At 41.8% G+C, this 22,216-nt stretch overlaps 2 protein-coding genes across 3 annotated transcripts; one reads left to right on the forward strand and one right to left on the reverse strand.

Moving 5' to 3' along the window:
• The first annotated feature begins 38 nt into the window (after nt 1-38).
• Nucleotides 39-14,571, forward strand: rnf11b (ring finger protein 11b). Of its 2 annotated transcripts, XM_034531525.1 has the most exons (4): nt 39-298; nt 425-705; nt 10,384-10,553; nt 11,441-14,566. In XM_034531525.1, the coding sequence occupies exons 2-4, from the start codon at nt 586-588 to the stop codon at nt 11,610-11,612; spliced, it is 462 nt and encodes a 153-aa protein (XP_034387416.1). In that variant the 5' UTR covers nt 39-298; nt 425-585; the 3' UTR covers nt 11,613-14,566. The 2 variants fall into 2 exon arrangements, with proteins under 2 accessions (XP_034387416.1, XP_034387415.1); XM_034531524.1 differs by having other exon boundaries at nt 39-705; nt 11,441-14,571.
• A 399-nt stretch (nt 14,572-14,970) lies between these two features.
• cdkn2c (cyclin-dependent kinase inhibitor 2C (p18, inhibits CDK4)) lies at nt 14,971-20,242 on the reverse strand. The gene is made up of 3 exons (XM_034531171.1): nt 20,063-20,242; nt 18,515-18,872; nt 14,971-15,189 (listed from the first exon to the last, which is right to left on the reverse strand). The coding sequence occupies exons 1-3, from the start codon at nt 20,177-20,179 to the stop codon at nt 15,185-15,187; spliced, it is 480 nt and encodes a 159-aa protein (XP_034387062.1). The 5' UTR covers nt 20,180-20,242; the 3' UTR covers nt 14,971-15,184.
• Nucleotides 20,243-22,216: the final 1,974 nt, after the last annotated feature.

Consider the following 22,216-nt stretch of genomic DNA (forward strand, 5'->3'; position numbering starts at 1 on the left):
CGATTTTAGCTCTGTGTTTATGTTTCAGCAAAGGGCAACGTGATCCCGAATCTGATTGGCCGCCAACAAGAGCTTGCTGGATGTAGCTAAACGCTCATTGGTTGGTTGTATGAAAGGGCGGGGCTTCGTGTTGCTACATTTCCACCTTTTGTCGTTCTTCGGCAGCTGCAAACTGGAAAGTCCCTGACATCCAAGAAGGTTTCAGACAGGAACACTGCGGTGAGGTTGTACCGCTTTAAATGAAGGATATTCACACTGTCCTCGCATTGCTACCCCCGCGGACACCACATTCTGCGAGGTTGGTTCAGTCGTAAAGGTTTTAGCAAACCGAGTAGATGCTCTCGAGGGCTAACTAGCTTTGTGTGCAAGCTAGTTCTTTGTGCGGCTAGCTGCTAGCCGAGGTAACGTTATGTTGTTGTTGAAGTGAGCAGCCCTCCCGCCGTCTGCGAGAGGACGTCCATCAGCTGTGCATGGAGAAACGCCTCCTCTCGTCTGCTGACAGTCCCGGTGAAAGTGGCCCGTGACATCCCGCTGTGTGACGGCGGTGCAGCGAGAGAGGGGAGAGTTTGACCGAAGAGGAAAGAGATGGGAAACTGTCTGAAATCTCCGACCTCGGATGATATTTCTTTGCTTCACGAGTCCCAGTCGGACCGGGCCAGCTACGGAGACGGTGACCCCGACCAGGAGCCGCCGCCCCCCTACCAGGTAACTTTGACCAACTTGTTTGGACCACAACATGACTGGAGCCAGCCAGACATTTTTTAATTTTTTTAATTAAAAAAAATCATGACAAGTTCAGATGACGTGTGTCTGACGTCTGGCCCAGTAATGGCTGTATGTCTGCCTGTCTGGAGAAGATGGAGAAGGAGGAGACGCCAAGGTGTTTGACAACTATCGCTCTCTTGGCCAGAAACCCAGCCCGCTGACCCCGCCACGGCTTTGATACTAATCCGCTTTGTTATATCCGACGGTCCTGTCTTTGTCTCCCATTTCCCTGAAGTCATATTATGATTCATCCTTCGCTGATATGAAAGCAGCACGGTATCATCATTTGCAATACTTTTCGTTCAAACACACTGAACCATGTGGTTTTGGCTCAAAAGAGACACAAAGACACAAAGACATCTATTGTGGCCTCGAGTTCACTCAAACAGTATAAACTGTAATTTATTTTAATTGACTGGAAAAGAACACCAGCGCTCTATTAAAGAGAGAGTTTGGTCATATTTTTTTAAATAGTGGCTCATAACTTTCTCAGCTGCTTCTTTCCCTGATCCCCTCCGGGGCAGCAACTTGTTTGTCCGGTGTCCTTATTTCCTGAATTAGATTATCTGCAAGCAGACCTGGCCATAAATATGATTCATGGCGTTACCCTCCTCTCGTGTGTTTTTCTATGTTGAGAGGCGGCTGGTATGAGTTATGTAAGGCCTTGGCAGAGAGTTATCCTGCTACTAGGTTAAGCCAAGCCTTATCTGTAGATTTAAGAGAAGTCTTTTACAACCTGGGAAACTGAACATGGTCTCTGGTTACGAGAGCTTTTATTGTAGAAAACTACTTAATTCTGTAACTATTTGCAAGAGAGATAAAAACACGAGGGAGAAAGTTTGCACCACTGTCTCAGTCTATTGTCATCTATCATTTGAAAAGATTCAAAAATGTTCACGATTGTTTAACGGGATTCTAAAATGCTTAACTTTCTATTCATGAATAGATACTAAGACAAATAGTTAAGATGTCAGATAGATTTGTTAAAATGTCAAACACAGATTATTAATTTCCCATTTGTAGATCTAACCATGACTAGGAACTCTCCAGCTGTATAAAAATATATAAATATAATATATATATATATATATATATATATATTCCTTTTTGTTTTTATTAACTAAAGTCAGTCTTAAAAGCTGAAATCGTATCGACAGGGCAAGGAAAATGGAAGAAATTGTGATTATACCCCGTAATGGCAAAAAAAATCGTTATTTTGTTTTTCTGTACCACATACTAGATTGTCATGTCTTACTGGTTGAAAACTCAAGCGTTATCCCATTAGAGAAGGGTCAGTTCCTACCCCAGTTTATGCCTCTCATGTATTAGCATTAATTTGGGTCACATAAGGAACTATTGGTTTCTCCAAACAGAAAGTTGATTGAAAACACTTTTTTGCTGTAAAAAAAACCCCTTCCAAATCCTTAAAGCCTCTTCTGACCACCTAAATGAACACATATTTTATCTTCTGCATGATTAAAAAAGTCAAAGATGATATCTGAATGAGGCCAGGAGTCCTTGGTATGCATCTATCTCCAGGTTGCTACGAGTATGTCATGTCTGGCCTACAACAGGGTGTAATTAGGCCAAAGCAGCCAGCTCTGGTATCATAGGAGTGGAATGGTGTAATAAACACAAACATTGCTTAGTTTCTTTGGAAGAGCTCTAACTAAGCTTTCAGTTGGGTTGAGAAAATCTGTGAGTAGTTTGTTTGTATTGACAGTTTCACAAGAGGGTGAACTAACTTGTAAAAACCTACTTATAATGGGTTCTTTCAGACCTGCCAGCTCTTTTCTCCCTGTTGACCACAGTAATCACCATCTGAACCAAGCCTGAGAACACACTTTGGAAGTGCTGCTTGTGAAAAAGGGACTAAAGGCTCCACTATACTCGACTTGAAATTGAATTTGTCATTTTTTAAAAAGCTGTCAAGTATGGACCTGCGTGTGAAGGCCAGTGTTCTCACTGTGCTGGTGATCTCTCCTTCATACGAGGGCGAGGTTTGCTATTCGTGGTGAAAAATATGATGCCAGAAATCCCATTCGTGACATCCAAAACAAAGATAAGCTCTGGCTGGGCTTAAGAAAATGAACACAGAATACAGAACAGACAATGATTTAAATCCAAGCCTGTTATTGTTTCTACATCCCCCAAAAAGCAATCAAGGAAAGATTTTTTTTAAAGCTGAATTCTGGGCTGTTCTGACTTTGAAATTGAGATGCTGTGAAAGGAACACACATGGACAGTTCATTTGAAGGAGAAGAGTGAGCCAAAATTCCTCCACATTGATGTGAAAGACTGATATCCACTTATCAGATGTTGCAGTTTCTGCTGAAGGCGGCACCATCAGTTTCGGGGATCAATTGTTTTTTTCTCCTCATGAATGATACAGGTGTTGGGATAACTTGTTTCCGGTTCCTGTTGTAGAACTGAAAAAAACAACAGCAAGGTATCTAGCCCTGGGCGTTTTGGGAGTGAATTTAATTCAAACGCGTATACAGTGCATGTATGGCAGTTACATCTTTCCGACGCTCACCTTGAGGGTTATAAACGTCTTCTGCTACTTCAGTTTGTCTGTCATGTTGATCAGACTATGTTTCCAGATATGTCAAGTTTTGAAAAATCCACATGGTCTGAGCCATATATGAGAGTCAGTTTTTATAATATTACTGTCTATCCTAGTAAATGCTTACAGGTACAAGGGTACATGTCCCCATTCTACAAAGGGAATGGCATGATACTGGGACAGGTCTTGCTGTAAAACAGGGTTTACAAGAGAATATTCCATGTAGTTACAGTGTGCATAGATGGCTGGAAGGGTGACTGGATGGCTGTTGAAAGCTAAGACTTAAAGTGGATGAGATCAGCTCTGAGCCAACCACTTAGGCTAGTGGCCCATTTAATGTCTTGTCAAAATTATTTTAAAGTGTGTGTGTGTGTGTGTGAGAGTTGCATTCATGTTTGTTTTTCGTATGAACTGGGGAGGATTCAGAGCAGACGGGGGTGACGTTATGTTTGTGCTCCTAATACTGTGATGGCTGCAGTTGTGAGGTGTGTGTGTGTGTTTGTGTGTGTGTGGTGATTTGGAAAGCAGCTGGTGAGACTGAGTGCTGACTCATCGCTGTGGGACTGGGCTATAGGAGATAAGGCACCCCTGTGTGTTGGCATTTGAGAGGGGGAGGGTTTGTATGTATGTGTGTATGCATATGCGTGCCCACCCCCCTGGTATTGCTTGTAATGTCTCTGTCATAAGACGGGAGTTTTCATTGATCACATTCAGTTTGGCACAAAGGCCTTTCATGCTGCTGGGACATCTTGTTTCACGACCAAACCTCATTGGCTGGAACACCTTGCAGACTTTAAAAGATTCCCGGGGCTTGTGTGCGTGCATGAATGTTGAACTTGGTCTTTCGTAAATACACTTTTCCCACCGTTTCTTTCACTTTTGTGTGAACATGAGGCCTAGAGGGTAAGAAATGATTTAAAACATGTCAAATAAGGTCCTGCTGCTCTGCACAACAACCGGGCCAAATGTGTGTGTTTAGTACACACACCGCTGACGGTAGTGGGTACACGCGCAATTGAAAAGCACAGATTCTGTCAACCACCTGCCTTGCCATTAAGATGAAAGGGCTTGCAGTCAGCAGTTTGGTTTGAGCTCAGCCAGCTTGGTCAGATGAAATGGGGAGAACAAGTTTGCTTTAGAGGTTGTTTATAATTAGCTGTCAAACCTGGAGTGTTGATGTGGGAGAGCATAGCAGATGGGAAGAACTGACTGAGACGGTCTGAAAAGGAGGCTTTTCAGCTTTCAAGCAGACTTTTGGCATGAATGCAAAGGTTCAACCACTAAAAAATCTGTCTTCTGGCCGTGAAGGCGCTGAATGAAAAACCATTTGTATGAGTGATGTATATATTAATAACTTAGTAACTATGGTACCACATTGCCATCAACACATAACAGAGTAACCACACAGTAACAAGGCCACTTCCACTTTATGTTACACTGTATTACTGTTTCGAACCATTTGTCATTGTTCTTGGCGTGAGGATTGTTTGTCAACTGATGCTATATCTTGTGGCTGTAGTTTCTGCCGTGCATACCAGCTGCCATAACAAAACAACAAAAACAATCTTTTAGTGACCAATATGGAAAATGTGTATAGCCAGTGATATTGTAGGTCACCTAAAAACAAAATGTTTGCTACTGCGTTCTGCAGCTTAGGCTACTTGCTATCTGTCTTCTTCGTGGTGCATACGGCATTTCTGTGTTTTTTGTTGTTGTAATAATGCGGTTCTACGGTAGAGTTATAAGCCCTCAGAACAATTCCCAACCTGGAGGACCAGGGGAATCACATTTATTTAGTCATTGTCTGGTCTCTACCCTTTGACTTGTTTGGCATCGGTGTTCTGCAGGTGCCTCCACCTAAATGGCCAATCAGCAAAGGCAGGAAATGAATGTGGCTTCCTCACTGTGTTCAAATAACACTAACAGTAATGTATCAGGCAGGTGAGGACAACCTTAGTGTCACTGACTCCCCCACAGGCACGATTAAGTCAATTCAATCATATAGTGCTGTTGTTTTTTAGCCTCGTAAGGCAGTGACACACCCCATCAGAGAGACCCCATGTGATCGTGATTACCTACAGTCTTGACCTAATATGGTAACAGAATCACTGGGGGTGTGGAGGAGGCGGTGCTGACAAACAAGCCATTGTACTGCAGTTGAGACTCATGGTCTGTGGGGCTTTGGCTGACACACAGCCACATAGGGGTTCCTGTTCCTGAGCACACACCACAATGACAAGGACTCGAATATCTCTTTTTGTTTTCACGACTCCCTCTTCCTTCGAATGACAGTTGGCAGCCCTGGCTCATAGGATCAAGTTGGTTTTGGTCATTATCTCATAGTAGATATAACTAAATGAAAGGCTGTTACGGGTCTATATAATGTGATACTTATTTTTGATTGGCTGATGCTCCTCTTGCATGATAAGATTGGAAATAGTGGTAAAATAAATATAACAAAATAAAATGATTTCTGTTTTATTTACTGAATATTGTTTCCCTTAATTACACTTTTCCAGCCAGATAGTTTAATTCTGTTCATCACTCATATCGTTCGAGTGGCTACAGTGAAGGCTGTGTGGGAGTTTTGTGTAAAACTAGGGTTAATACTAAGTTCAGGTAATGAAGTAATGCGATACGCATTCTGTTATCGTCAGCGTGTCCCACCATCACGTTAACACAACACATCCTGTGATGCCAATGCCCATTGTATTCCTCTCCCCATTGTTGTCATTGTTGCCTTTTATGCATGTGTGTGTGATCAGCCGAGTGCATGCTCGCCTGTATTGTGTGCCGGTGTCTGCAGGTCTTGTTCTAAGATTTTTGGTACTCTGCAGTCACTCGAACGAGAGCTACGATTTCAAAGCCTGCTAATGCTTCATGTATCTGGTGTTTCTTCCATTTTTAAATGCATATTGACACTGCTTACTTTGCACGTAATATACAGCAACCATTGGCAAGTAGGATATGATTGAGGTTTGGAAGATTTGCAGACAAAATTGATGGCAAAGCACTTTTTGTACTTGTAATGTCTTGTCACTAAGCTTTGCTAACACCATGTGTCATAAACAGAAATGTTGACCATACATCACCAGGCCCACCTGTCTGCAACCCCTGTCTCACATCCACATCCAGAAAATAATGTGGTTTGGGTTAAAATAAGTACGTTAATCCCGGAAGTTATCTCGGGGGCCGTGTCGGGTAGCCCGCGAACCGCAGGGGTTCTTGTTCCCATTGCAAAGAACATAGCGGGCTACTTCCGTATAAACCGACCTGCGGGGAAAGGCAGACTCACAGTGTGGGTGTCTCGTGTGTGTGTTGTCCCACCACGCTGCATATACCTTTCCTAAGTAAGAAAGAAACTAGGAATTGGCCCTAACAGACGTTGATATAGCTCTGTGACTACCTCCACTGACAGCGCTGCCAAAAGCAGCAATACTCCTGTTCTCTTGCCATGCTGGAGACGTTGTGGATTGTATCAGTGTAGGAGATATATGTGTCAATACCAAAACACGGCACCATGCCTAGATAATTGAGCTGCTGATGTAGCAAGTGAAAGGGGCATGTGTGGTTCTAACCCATTTTCCTGATTCTTAACATCACACACACACACACACAGACACACAAGTATATAAATACACACCTACAACAGTGGGGGAAATCTGGGCTATGTGTGTGTGTATGTGCTCTTGAAGCTAAAGCTGTGGCCTGTTTTTTTTGTTTTGCTTTTTTGTGGTCTGAGTGCCTCTATATTTAATTTCCCTACTCTTGTTTCTTCTGAATTTCAATTAGTGATGGATGATGGGAAGCTCGGGTAAATACCGCCTCCATCTATCTTTTTTCACTTTCACTCTATGCATCAGCTCTAATTCCTCGTTGTCTACAATCTTTACCTACTTCCTCGTTCACCATTAGCAGTCTGGGCCTGGCAGACTTTCTGCTGCTGTGTTCACGGCTCTGCGGTCAACACCATTATTTGTCAGAGAAAACCTAGGGTCCGTTCTTTGGCGGCTCCCTTAGTCCCCCACCCTCGCCTTCTCCCTCTATCTCTATCATTATTGCCCCTCTGGTCAAATGAGGTCAAATAATGAGCAGTTGTCACAGCCCAGCTGACAAGCCATGTGTGAAGGAAGATACTGCTGACCAGTGCACAGTTAACTGCCCTAGCACACACAGAGTACAGCTGCTGCCCCCCCCCCTGAGGCCCTGTCTGGAGCTTTCATTCCTGCTGCATGGTTGCCATCTCTTTTTTGTTTTCAATGAAAACCATCAAACTTAAAAAGATAGCTTTTTTTTACAGATTTGAATCTAGGCTACAATGCAGTGAAAAATGTTTGCTACAAAAGCTTGATTGGGTCAGTCGGATGGCTGAGAGGACTACTTAATATGTTTTAATGGCCTCTCATGCTGTTGGGTTGTAGAAAACCCTCTTCACAAATATATAATATGTTGTATGTATGATGGGTTTGAAGAAAATGTCAAGTTTTTTACAAAAGAGAACAAAACGAGTACATTGGTGCAACCAGACAATTGAAAGGGCAGAAGGAGACAAAGATACCGCTGAGCATTTCAATAAGAACATAACAAATATATATGTCGCCTTCTCGCAACCCTGCCATTTGACTCTGAATGAACCACTGACTACCATTCAGCCAGAATGAAAGAAGGAAATGGAGAACGACCTAACACCAAATTGGGTTACAGCAGTTACTGAACCTGCGGTTTTTGCAGGCAGTTCAGAAACACAATCATACATGTTTATTAAAGGGTGCAGATAGGTTTCTCTCCTGCTAAGGCCTGTCTCATCTCAAGCGGCATCCAATGAAGTATATGGTGCTTGTGTCAAAAGGTCTTTTCTGGAGTGTGGATATACAGGAAGTTGACTAAAGAGCTCACATAATGGCATTAGAGTAGACTTTGATTAATCCATGACCAGGCTGTTGGATCATTTCAGGCACACTATAGCAGAAGAAGAGTGAGTGGGCTGAAGCGTGGGGTCACGGAGGGAGATGAGGAACTCATACTCGCGCCACAAAAGGCTGTAGTGAGCGTATAAGAACGTCGAGAACAGAGAAGGAAGGAAGCCAGAAAGGAAGGAGGATGCAGTCATGGACCGCAAATTGAGAGAGTGGAGTGAATAGAAAGTTGTGTTTAGAGAGGAGGAAGATACTTGGAGACGTAGGTGGTGCACAAGACAGAAAAAAACAAATATATATCGATACCTATTCTCCCCTGAACTACAATATGTTTTAGCCGTCAAACGATTGCACTTTTTCAAAAGCAAGGATATAAAGGAGGACCACACAAGATAGGACAGATACAACTGTAGATCACTCACTTATTTCTCATTTCTTAAAAAGATTAATGTTTTTCACAGATCATGTGTGGCATTCTGTTTTTAACAGGGATTTTTTTTATTTTTTTTATAATATCAGAGGGTTTGACAATAAATTTGTCTTTGGGGAAACAAATATTTATTTAGGACTGCAACTATCGATTATTTGTACTATTGATTGGTTTGCAGGCCAGCTTTCAGTTTCAAAACAGTCCAAAACCGTGAGATACTCAGTTTACAGTCATATCAGACCGATAAGGTGTTAAATCTTTCAGCTTGTTTCTATTTTACGTGTTATAAGTATGTTGTTATATGCTATTGTTTTTGTAATCCTATATAAAAACATGTTTTGTTATATATATTTTTTTTAAATGTGCATGAGCTCTACAACAATAGCATGTTCATTGTTTATATAGATAGATAGATAGATAGATAGATAGATAGATAGATAGATAGAGGACTGACTGGCTCTCAGTGCTGCGAGCCACTTTTATTGGAAAAGAGTTGGCAACACTGGTCTGGCTCTCTAGTTTACCAACCCAAGCTTTAATACTTGAGCTGGACCTGAAAATGGCAATAAAGTTTCACCCTTGTTTTGGAAAATACCTCAAATATAATTAAAATATCTTCACAATATACTGTATATTTACAGTGTAGGAACAGTATAGGTTTCGGTATTCACACTTAGTCCAGTTTTTAAAAGAATTGACTCATTACAAACCGATACTGAAACGTTGGTTGTCATTTTGATTTGATGTTACTTTGATTACATTTTAAATGCCTACCTAAATATGTAAAAAATTGCTGAGAGACATAATGAAAGATGATCTACTTGTCACTCTTCACCTTCAGTCTCAAACCGACTGAAGTGTTGAAGGGCAGGGTGGTTTGGGCTGTTCTGAAGTTTTGTGCAGGCCAGTGTCAACTTAGGGAGACTTTAAATATATGTCTCGCTATGAGCAGTCTTTAGTGACTTCACAGGTATTTATTTATTTATTATTATTATTTATTTGTGGTTGACTCCCAGGAGCTCATTTTTCATGACACTTTATTGTAGATTTCTGTCCTTTGGTCAATTTAAATTGTTTAATACCGTTATAGTAATCCGGTCTGTATGCCAACGCCAACATTTTTGTAATGTTTATAGATTGAAAAAAACGAGTCAGGTGATAGCAACCATGGAGCGGTCTGCTTCAGAGTCAGTTTGGACAAGGCGTGGGGAAACACTACCATCTACTGCCTGTGATTAGAATCCCACAACATGACCATGCATATCGTTGCCTTGTAACTAATCATTGATCGTATCAGTTATTGACAAGAGTTATTGTGAGAGCCTTCTTTTTCAGAGGGATACTTGCATATTAAAACAACATGTTGGTTGGATTGTGAAACTCTTACAGCCAACTGATACATTGATTGTGTTGTCCGCCCTTCAGGGTGAGGGATTTCCATACTAATGCTTTCCAGTATAGTACTGGCAGGTGGTGACATTATGTTGTCTCTGTTATGAATTAAACATAGAGCCTGTGGAGGTGGAGAGAGATTTTAAACCAGAATATAAGTCTTATTGCAGCTTATCTTCAATGTATTATATTTCCTGCCACCAACCAGAAACGGTAATTGTGACCTCGGATTTTTCTCTCTATGAATCCTCCCCATAAGACTGTTATTTAGTCTGACCTTTCTATTTGGTCTTCTCTCTCCCTCTCTTCTACAGGAACAAATCCATGTGCCTGTCTACCACCCAACACCCAGCCAAGCCCGACTGGCCACTCAGCTGACTGAGGAGGAGCAGGTTCGCATCGCACAGCGAATTGGACTCATCCAGCACCTCCCGAAGGGCGTGTATGACCCAGGACGGGATGGCTCTGAGAAGAAGATCAGAGAGTGAGTAGTTAGGGTGTTTACAGCTCTTTTTAAAATGAATGAACATGTAACTGTAACGTGCCCCCGTGAGTCTCCCCTCTGCAGAATTACGCCAGCACACATTGCGGTTCTCACTGGTTTTATTTAGTGTGAACTCTGCACGCTCGCCTCGTCCGAGCGCTTGTGGTCTTCACCCGACTGTCTGTGTCTGCGACTCTCTGTGGCGGTCTTGCAGACTGTGACTCCGGCTTCTCTCGCCCCTTAGTCTCTACAGCCGTTTATGTCTGGGAGAAACAAAATTAGTTACAGCTGAGGCCAATTAGGCCCCTTAGCAGCAAGTTCCCTGAGCCACTCCCCCAATCTCTTCTGCAGCTGAACCCAACCACGCCCCCGCCACCACAGTAACCAATGACAAAGTGTCTGTATTCAAATAATCTCTCTTTTGTTTTATTAGTCAGAAAATGTAACCACAAAACCACCCATACATTTTAACAAGTTAAGTTGGCTGTTGTTACATGCAAATCAATTTATAATGTCATTATTGGTGTGCACGCACTGCTGTAATACAGAGATGGATGGTTATACATACTCAATATTTTGTAATATTGTGGCATTTTAGATAAATGCACATTGCTGTAAAGCAGTACATGTTTGTAGTATATCATCTCTAACTTTTTTTTTGCATCATACATATTTATAATATGTTAAAACTTGCAAATGCTAACGGTTAAAAGCAATGGCGTTACTCTTTCCTATCAGGAAATGCCTATTGTGAGTTTAAACTCACTAAACTACTTTAGTAGTAGTAAGTGGCAAAACCATGCTCTTCTTTTTTTTTTATTGAATTTCAATTATTTTCTGCTGTCCGTGCAGTCCCTAACAAAATGTACCTGTGTTCACCTGCACAGGTGCGTCATCTGTATGATGGACTTTGTATACAGAGACCCCATCCGGTTCCTGCCCTGCATGCACATCTACCACATGGACTGTATAGACGACTGGCTGATGAGATCCTTCACCTGCCCCTCCTGCATGGAGCCTGTGGACGCCGCGCTGCTTTCCTCCTACGAGACCAACTGACACACGCACACCCACACACACACGCACACACATATATATATATATATATATACATATATACACACACACTGTATATGCCCATATATAGGCACCTGTGAACCAGAATGGACATACAGATACAATATGCACACACATTGACATGCACACAATATCCATCTTGCTAACTTGTACCCTGGATTAGTAAGGTGTTGCTATAAAACAGTGAACGGTGTAAAAGATTTAGGATGAATGCTTGCGTATGTATGTATGTATGTGTGTACAGTATGTATGTATGTATGTATGTATGTATGTATGTGTGCTGCACAAGTTCCTCCGTTGGCCTGCTGGACAGGATGGATTTAAGGAGGACTGAACAGAGTGTTGGTGTGTCGGACAAACCAGAAAGAGCTGGACCGAGCAGACCAAGTGACAGATGGGACAGTGGGGGATGTGATGATACCAGTGTAAAGGGGAGTCAAGGGGAAAGGATGATGGTGAACTGATAGGATTAAGAAATCCAAGATCCGCTTTTATATGCAGGAATACAAACTCGACTGTGCCCATAAACACACTTCCTTTATTTACTTCACATCATTGATATGAACAATACAGAAGGAAGGACGGCTGACCACCATCATCAGGCCGCCGATTGCGCTTGTTGGACTGCCGAGGCCTGATTAGTAAAACACCACACTGCAGGACAAGTGGAAAGAAACGTCCCGTCTGCCAGATGCTTCTTCACACAGATGCCTGTTGCAGAGTCATATCTGCTGCAAAAACTGCTACAGACGTGTGATTTCAAGGATGCTAGAGCTGGAACATCAGACTTGACTCTGCAAATATCAGATATATATTCTGCAGACACACCGCAGGCCTCCACTGGTCCACAGCGCCTAGGCCTGGAGTGGCCTGTCTGTATAGAGGAAAACAAGATCGGTCGGTGGATTGATCGATCGTCCCGTGGCTTTGTGAAATCTGTTACGTGTTTGTTTTGTCCGTCAGCATAAGGGCTTTGTCAAACTAGTGTTTACCAACAACGCGGATAAGGCAAAAGGAAAAACAGTCTGTGCTTTAGTCACTAATGTGGTGGACAGCTAGACTGTTGCTGCCAAGCTATCGACTCCTCGGGACTTTCTGGATCACAGTGGGCTCTCAGATTATTGGCCAAAGCACAAGTCGACCAGTTAACGAACCATTGATATTGTGACAAAAGTTGACCATATGCATTCAGTAATTATGTCAAAGTGAGGTATGTGATTTGTTTTACCAACATGCTCACTACCATTGCAATGATCTTTAATGAAAGCCCCTCTCTGTGAGTGGAAACACAATTTATAAATGGTGACATTAACCAAACTACTGAATTAATTAAGTCCCAAGTTTGGCGGCCCTGTTATTGTCCAAATAATGTATCTCCAGAGAGGAATCATAGACTGAATTTAAAAACAAAGCAGTTGGGGCTCATTTAAATGCGTTTGCATATGTTCTGTATTGCTTAATTGCGCATCCTGTCTTGTGGCAAATGTGTTCATAAAACCAGAAGTAAAGCAAACCTTCACAGGGGAAATGGTTCACGCTTGCACCATCAGGATGGTTTGTGTGTCGGTGAACATGACTGAAGACACCGATTTGCCGATTTACCTGACGTGGTCAGAATAAACCGTTGATACATTTGCTGACCATGTGTTCTCAGTTCAGAGTGGTGATATTTCTATCCATTTTAATTTTTAAAAATGTTCTTCTCAAGTTGAGGCCTCGATCTTAATGACCCCCCTCCCCCGCCTCATTTTAAAATGTCTTATCGCCCAAGATACCCAGTTTACTGTTAAAGCACAAAGAGACAGTTATTCCTTCTCCCTGCTGACATTGGCACGCAGGTGAGTCGGCAAGACTTTGAAATATGCAGGAAAAGGTAAATAATTTGAGCTCCCTCTGCACAGCGGGCATGATACAGATCCAACACAGTTTGTGAACATGCCTTCAGTGATCTGTGTTTGTGTGTGTGCCTACTTGCGTGTTTGTGTTTGTATTAGGCTTGATGACCTTTTGTGTATGTGTGTGTGTTTCAGAAAGATCGGGGGTGGAGGGGCAGTTAGCACCTTAGTTTATGCACAGTACTTTAATCTATGTAACTCTTCATATTGTCCTCCATCAGTAAGGTGGAGCGTCAAGGCCTTTGGTTAATCGTGAGTAAGGAATGGCATCAGCTGCTAAAGTGTGGAACAAGAAGGGTGACACAGCAACAATTTAGAAGGCTGTTCCCGAGCTGTCATACGTGCACGTCAAGGAGATGTTCTACATTGTCACAAAACAAATGAATACACTGTCAAATCCAAACACCACAGTACTGTGTTCCCACTTCTTTCGTCTGCAGTATAGCAGATGACAGTTTGGAAACAAAAGCCTTTTTTAAGAGTATGCAATTTCTTTTTTTCTTTTTTTTTTTTAAATAGGAGAAATCTGGACCTTAAACATGGCTGGCTGGGACTGGCAATGCTCCATGCATTCTGGAGGTAAACAAAACCATGTCATCATATTTGCCATAGTTCCTTTTTAAAAATGATTCAATACATTAAAAAAAAATTAATTTCAAAAACCATCAATGATTTGTGTAAAGACTATAGCACGCCACATGGATATGCATTATTGTGGAGCTGCTTCATTTCGGTATCTGTCATCTGCTTAAAAAAAGGAAGCAGCAGCCCAAAATGTTTCTTAGTCGCGAGCCAGCGAGCGCTTTTGTTCTGACTTTGATTCTCGGGACAGATTTGTTTGTTTTGAAAATGTCCACACTTGCCGTTTTTGGGTGGAATTGTTCTGCTTTTGAGTACAGGATGGAACATGGAGATTTGCTCGTATGTGAGTGGGGTGTTGTATGTTTGTGTGTGGATGCTTGTTAGACCTTTTCTTGTTTGTAAGCATAAATATGCATATGCTATGTACTACAGGCAAATAATAAATAGACATTGCAACAGAACATAACTGCCACTGGGTGTGGTTTATTTCCTCTGCACAGAAAGGGAAGCATGCCGTTTCCTTTTTTTAAATTTCACATATGGACATGACTTGATTGAACTTCTGGACTCTAAATAACAAATAAGTACCTAATGTGTCTCTTACTTTAGTAAATCTGCTCACAATATACATATTCATTTACTTTTTGGATATTGTAATAAACATGTCACCATAATGACAACTTCAGGCGACCCATCTTTAATATTGTTATCCGGAATAAAAGTATGACGTGAATTAAACATAATTTATTGAATGGATTTAGTTTTAAGCATGCCACCATATTTTATTACATATACATAATTATCTTATTTACAGAAGTTAAAAAAAGGTTGAATCCTTCTAACAATGCTACTGGTCTCATCCACATTGCTCCCTTTTCATTATCATTTTAAGCCCTGGATTTTTTTTTTTTTTTAAATGCCAGTTTGTTAAATATAATGTTTAAACAACAAAACCTATCAATCTGCCAGAATATCAGAGACTCATCCATTCTCACAATCTTCAATATTAGTTGAATTAATCCACTGACAGTGTCATAGGACTCATGGGAAGGTTTTATCTTCATCCTCTTCGTCCTTTTAGTCTGTGTGAGAGGAAAGAAAATCCGTGAGTTTATATATAATTTATCCTTACGCACACACATGCTAAGTGGCATTAATACAATAATAAATCATAACACAGGCATACAATATGAGCAATAACGTGACAGTTCGTATTTGCCACGGTACACCGATCGATGCACTTAAAGAAAACAATAGAGCTGATTCTGTCTCTCAGAAGGGTGAATATAAAGAGTCCTTTATCGGAGGCACAGGTTCGACTCTTCAGACGGACTCGCTCTCCTCAGGTCTTGTCCTCGCGCTCTCGGACCAATCCGGATCGAGCCTCATAGCCCGCTCACGTGAGTCACACGAGGACGTTTGAATTGTTTTAAAGGACACTTTTCTAAAGTCCCCCGGTGTGAGACAAACGGGCTGAAGCTCCTGTCAAATTATAACTTGGCATTACTCGACGTTTTATTTTTCATTCGAGATCAAAATCATCCCAATCACAACTAAAATGTCGAGGCCTTTGTAGACATATCGAGTACAACTGCATGTCTTTTGTTTCACAGTTCGTTTACAATAGGGTGAGGCAGGCAGGCAGAAAGATGCGTGTACACACACACGCACAGGCTCACACACACGCTCACCAGCCACTCGGAGAGGGGAAAGGGCTGTAAAAGACTCCACGCTAAAAGAAATGTGATCACTTATCATCGCTAATATTTGATCTGTCTGTTTTTGAAAGGACGAGCACACACTGGGGATAGCAGACAGACAGTCAACAGTGAGGGAGGCCTCCAGCTGGGCAATGTAGCTGTATAATGAAATGGATTTAGCTGATCTAAACCTACTTTTATTAGATTTAAACAGGCCAGTGCACATTTTCTCCCCCATTGAGCTTTATTCTTTTTTTTGGTTCTTTTTTTGGAGAGAATTACAACTTTAATTTCGATGGAAAATATTCAGGTGGCTGTATGGAACTTTTTTTAAATCAAGTTGCCACTTAGGAGCACACGGATGCACTTGTAACTTGTATACGCGTCTTTTAAAGCTGTGTGTTTGCATGTTCGTTGCATATACGCTTTAAAACTCTTGATTATTCTCATATCTCGTATTGTATTGTATTTTATATATTGTTGTTGTATTTGTGTTTGTTATGGACTGATGAGTCTGAAATAAAAGAAATATATATCATATCATCACAACTTTAACAGCGATGAAAACGACTGATGCTTTAACGGTCGATTTAACACAATTCAACATTTATCAAATAAAAGACCAAATAAATGTATTCTCAAATGAAGAAAAGAAAAAAACAACAACATTGTAATACCAATTATAATAAATAGGCCTGACATGGAAACTCAAGGTCGCTCAGCCCACAAACAGACATGAGGAGGAAAGTTCTACGCAGCTCAATGCAGGATCGGTACACACACACACACACACACACACACACACACACACACACACGATAAACGGGTAAGTCCCCACGAAGCATCATCAAGAAAACTTTCACTTTCGATTCCGGTGATAACTGTTTTGAGTCGAGGCTTCAGCCTTTGTGCAGCAGCTTCTGCTTTTTGGCCCCTCAGGCCTCGTGGTGCGGGCTGAAGCCACGTAGGAAGTCATATTTGTCCGTATTTTGAAACGTGTGGAATCAGATCTATAACCTTTTATTAAACAAGCACCAACACATTCAAACGGGAGGTTGCTAAATGATTCATTGTTGTAACGATACACTTTCATCATGAACATAAATGGGGCTGTCAAACGTAACGTGTCATGATATTAGAGAATTCAAAGACTGAAAAGATGGTGGCCTACAGGGCGTGAAAAGATCATCATTAAGGTCACTTTAAAACAAAAAAACGTTGTTCATATTAAACTATGTAATTAAATATTCAAGTTGGCTGTAGATACGATTGTAAACAATAAACATACAAGGTTGTAATACACCTGTTCACTACCTTTATTCCAACTATTAACGGAGTTATGTAGGATTTTTTTATATTAGTGAATATATCTATTTCCATCCATCCATCCATTATCACCCGCTTATCCGGGGTCGGGTCGCGGTGGCAGCAGGTTCAGCAGGCCGACCCAGGCCTCCCTCTCACCCGCAACACTTTCCAGCTCATTCTGGGGGATCCCGAGGCGTTCCAAGGCCAGCCGGGAGATATAATCCCTCCAGCGTGTCCTCGGTCTTCCCCGGGGCCTCCCACCAGTTGGACGTGCCCGGAAAACCTCTAATGGGAGGCGTCCAGGAGGCATCCTGACTAGATGCCCGAACCACCTCAGCTGACTCCTTTCGACACGAAGGAGCAGCGACTCGACTCCAAGCTCCCCCCTGATGTCCGAGCTCCTTACCCTATCTCTAAGGCTGAGCCCGGCCACCCTACGGAGGAAGCTCATTTCGGCCGCTTGTATCCGAGATCTCGTTCTTTCGGTCACGACCCAGAGTTCGTGACCATAGGTGAGGGTTGGAACGTAGACCGACCAGTAAATGGAGAGCTTTGCCTTCCGGCTCATCTCCCTCTTCACCAAGACGGACCGGTACAGCTCCTGTTTTACTGCTGCAGCCGCACCGATCCGCCTGTCGATCTCCAGCTCCATCTTACCCTCACTCGTGAACAAGACCCCGAGATACTTGAACTCCTTCGCTTGGGGTAGGCAGTTTGCCCCCACCATAACTATTTTTCTTCTTTTATTTCAATGTATTTCCTTTTATTCTATTCTAATGTAAATAGTTGCTTATGTGCATGTGCAGCAAGCAAGGGGCGATTGTGCAACCAAATAATTGAACTGTGTAACCTTGTAAACACTCGTATACAAATTGTGACAATCCGTTTTATACCATGGTCTAAAATGTGCTCAGACATTTATATTACACATATAATATAATGTATAATATAATGTCAAACGAATTTAAGTAATGGCAGTGTTGCTCATTTTTGACACAGCACGGGTGAAACAACAAACCAACAACATGAAATCTCGGCCTATAGCCTAGCCTTTATTTTAATTATGCATTTAATTATGCAACATCAAAATATTCTAATATGAACCGCTCTTCAGTCTCTCAATCATTGAAACATATAGGCCTAAACACTGTCACCGTTTTCTCCAGCGCCATTGTTTTGGTTGAGGAACAGAAATATTATTTATTAGAAAAAGCTTACATCATATACTTCCAAAACAAGTCCACAACTTAACATTGAATAGTTGGTACAGCCTATTCAGCAATTATAGATATGCAGATTGTGTATGAAGAGTGAATAAAGAATACATGTTTTAAAGAAAGACTTTGATCTGTGAGGAAGCTATTATGAACAAAACTTAGAATGCATGCAGACCACTTACGGGAGCTCAAATAGTCGTCGATGTATTTGGCATTCTCCACCCTCTTGTGGATGTGCGCGAGCTGCCCGGCGGTGTGTCCCAGGCAGTTGGGGGCACGCGGGTCCGCGGTGCGTCCGATCAGCAGCTGGGTCGCCTCCAGATGGCCCTCCCTGGCGGCCAGGTGAAGCGGCAGGTTGCCCTGCTCATCCACGAGGTTTAGATCTGCCCCGTAATCCACCAGCGCGCGCACAGACTCGATGAATCCCTCGCGCGCGGCGTCGTGCATCACCGTGAGACCGCAGACCGGGTCGCGGAGGTTGGGGTCTGCCCCCGCCCGGAGAAGAGCCTCGACCACGGCGGCGTCCCCCAACTTCACCACCTGCAGGCGAAAGAACGAGGAGTGCAGCAAACAGGTGTGAGGGGGGGGGGGGGACTGGTCAAGTAATTTATAGCTATAATAACAACAATAATGTGGTTGTATGGTTGTATGGAAAAAAAGAAAGAAGGATCAAGATGGATGCTTTTTTGTTTTTTGACATGAGCTGCATACTAAATCAGATCTATTATTAAGATGAGGACACGGAATCAGTTATAATGTTGAAATACTATTAGTATTAAAATGATCACTAGAAGTGGCAATAGTTAGTTGTAACTTTCCCATCATCATGAATCGTTTGTCATACACATTGAATGTGTTATATAACTGTTATGTTGTTCATTCTTTAAATGTATTTCTCCCGAAGCGTTCTTCCCTTTTTCTCCCCGTGAAAGGGTTTTTTGGGGGATTTCTTTCAACCAATGTGAGGTCCCGGGACAGAATATGTCGTATGTGTACAGATTGTAAAACCCTCTGAGGCAAATTTGTAAGTTTGGACTGGACAAATTGAATTGGCCAGCTGGAGGCCCAATTAAAACAAATCTAGGCGTGTAAAAGATTCAAGCAGGAAGAGGCCCATTGTATGATGGAAGGCCCTCTCTCATCATATTCCTCACCACCACCATATTGTTTCTCCTTTCTCACACTCTAACCTCAAGTTTAGCGTGTATTATCTTTATTTTTTGTATTATCACATTACAGAAATGAGTTTATTCTTTATTATATATGTATAACTTATTTCTCAAGTTTAAGTGCAAAATCAGTGCTGGAAATATTAATTAAATTGTGAAATAGTTACAAAAACACATATATACTCATTTATCGATCTCTTTATTTCGGATTTTTCTTATCTGACATTATGTAATGAATTAAGTAAAAATATGAACATGATTCAAAACGAATTTGCTATTTACACATATTGTATTTAGATTAGGACTAAGTCCAAACTCCCCTGTCATCTGTCCCACAGATTTCCCATTTTGAAAACAATATCTATTTAGACTATTTCCTGTTATAATGGTGAACAAGGTCTTTTTGGGATATTTTATTTTAAACTGGTTAGGCCTTATCCTGTACGACAGCACAATAAGCTAAGGAAGTCAAACAAGCTTATAAAACCACAGTTTACAAAAAAAAACATGAACAAAACAATTTTTACTTGTAAAAAATATCAATAACTGAAAGTTACCAACCTGCAGTGCAGTCCTGTTGTATTTATTTAATCCATTAACATTTGCTCCGTTTTGCAGCAAAACCAACACTCTGGGTAGGTTTCCACTGGCAGAGGCATTGCAGATTTGGTCAGCCATTCTTAAAAAAAATCTTTATCTTTTAAAAAAGTGTTATTGCCTGAAGCAAGGTTGCTGATGCTGTGTGTGGTGTGCACACATTCTGCCATCCAAAATGGAAGTCAGCTCAAATATCTCATATAGACACCTCCCCCTTTCACCAAATAAGGGACTTAACCAGAATAGTTATTCCTGCACTGTAAACACATGTTCAAATAAAGTAGCTTCTATTGAAATGTATTTTTGGGGGTCAAATGTGCTCTATTCAACGTATATGAGATGCTATATACATTTGCATGTATCAGCTTATCTCCAATGCTCACAGCTTAAACAATGATATACGATGATAAAGGAGTATGTACCCAGCACTAAGCATCCAGATTTATAAATATAAAGTAACTTTCGCAGCCAGTTGGAAAATGAATTCATGCCACCTCTGATTGACTGGCATACTCAATGTTGATTTACTTAGACGCATTGCTGGTCATAATAATACGGAAACAATGTTGTTCCACGTGCTGCATCTATCCTCACAGCCCTGACTGTCTTATGATCCGATGGGTGACATCTGGGCCAAATGCTGAATTGTAACACATGTGTGTCATTTCTCCGTGTCCAGCCTATAAGAGAACCACAGACACGACACTTCTTTAAGGGCTATTATTCTATACATAGAATATCACACACTGGTATAATAACATCAGTGATGTAATCATAAGTCCGTATATGATCGGTTATTGGGCGGGGGGAGGGGGGGGGGGGGGATGATTTTAAATGCAAGCCATTCTTCAAAGTCAGCCACTGAAAATGCAACACAAAAATAACGAAAAACAACAAATATAAACAAACATAAAATGGTTACATCCTCACATGTTATCAAAAGACGTGATGTAATTCAAATTCACTTCCCGCTCATTTTCCTGATGATGTTGCCAAAATTGTCAAAAGTGCTTTTCTGCAATCGTATATGCTATCATGTTGCATAAAACCAGCTTCCAAGGACTGAGAGAGACCGAGAGGACACGCACGCTGCCCCAAATATCGCACAATCATTACGAGATCCCTGTCCTTTGCATCGGTAACCCCACCTCATACGATGGTCCTCCGGGAACAGACGTCCGCTTGAATTTATTCCCAAATTCGCGATAAGGACTGAAGAGGCGAACACAGTAAAGCTCCCAAAAATATCAGTCACGTCACAACGTGTGGTTGAAGTGTAGATTGAGCTGTGGGAGGCCGGATGTTTGCCTTTACGGTTTACCGGAGAAGCTACATTTGAATGTCCTACTTCATCTGCACTTTTCAAATTCCAGTGAAAGAGCAAGAGAGGCTTTTTTTTTGTTATGCCGTCATCATCTTTCAGTCCTCTTTTATAATGCTTCCCTCTAGTGGTGGGACTTGATATCGTCTCTCAGCCTCGCTGATTACAGAGCTGAGGTCAGATGTGAACCAGGGATTTACTGTATACTCGTATACACTTTTCAACGATTCCGCGATCATGCGGAAATGCACACGTCCATTTTTATGAACGAGACAGTGTGACTGAGGCTACTGTAGAGGCTTACGGCACTGCGGGGACAACACGAAGAATAAGGTCAAATCGCGTCACATGTCTGGCGCTCTCATAATCGGCATCAACCTGCAGGTGCCGTGCGCGTGGACACACATGTTGGGTTTGCGTCAGGGAACAATCGGAGTTTAGTCCAGTCAATGGCAAGCTGGCATTCATATTTTCCTCTCGCTCTGTCTTTAAGCGGCATTGCGACTGCACCTGTTTGTTTCAACCCTCAAGTTGACCTATCATTTGCTTGCAGATACTGAATGCTCTCTATATAAATACATTTACATTACGATTTATACTTGTTCAAGGCGAATCTATAGATTAGGCTATTGTTTGTGTCTTCGCCCCTCGGTGCTTCACCTGATGGGGGCACCATGTCTTCAGATCGGCCTACATCCACCCATCACTGTTATCTGACCAGCTGCGCCATTGATCCGTGGCTCTCAAAAAGGGGGATGAGAATGACGACCGGCAAAATTACACAAACGTGGAAAATC

This window comes from Cyclopterus lumpus, chromosome 4, assembly GCF_009769545.1.
Source record: "Cyclopterus lumpus isolate fCycLum1 chromosome 4, fCycLum1.pri, whole genome shotgun sequence".
NCBI classification, from domain to species: Eukaryota; Metazoa; Chordata; class Actinopteri; order Perciformes; family Cyclopteridae; genus Cyclopterus; species Cyclopterus lumpus.

Coding starts and splice junctions, on each gene's coding strand:
- rnf11b (XM_034531524.1), top strand. CDS start 586: ATGGGAAACTGTCTGAAATCTCCGACCTCGGATGATATTTCTTTGCTT. Junction 706..10,383: donor AGCCGCCGCCCCCCTACCAG/GTAACTTTGACC, acceptor TCTCTTCTACAG/GAACAAATCCATGTGCCTGT. Junction 10,554..11,440: donor TCTGAGAAGAAGATCAGAGA/GTGAGTAGTTAG, acceptor TCACCTGCACAG/GTGCGTCATCTGTATGATGG.
- cdkn2c (XM_034531171.1), bottom strand. CDS start 20,179: ATGGCTGACCAAATCTGCAATGCCTCTGCCAGTGGAAACCTACCCAGA. Junction 18,873..20,062: donor ACAACAGGACTGCACTGCAG/GTTGGTAACTTT, acceptor TTTCGCCTGCAG/GTGGTGAAGTTGGGGGACGC.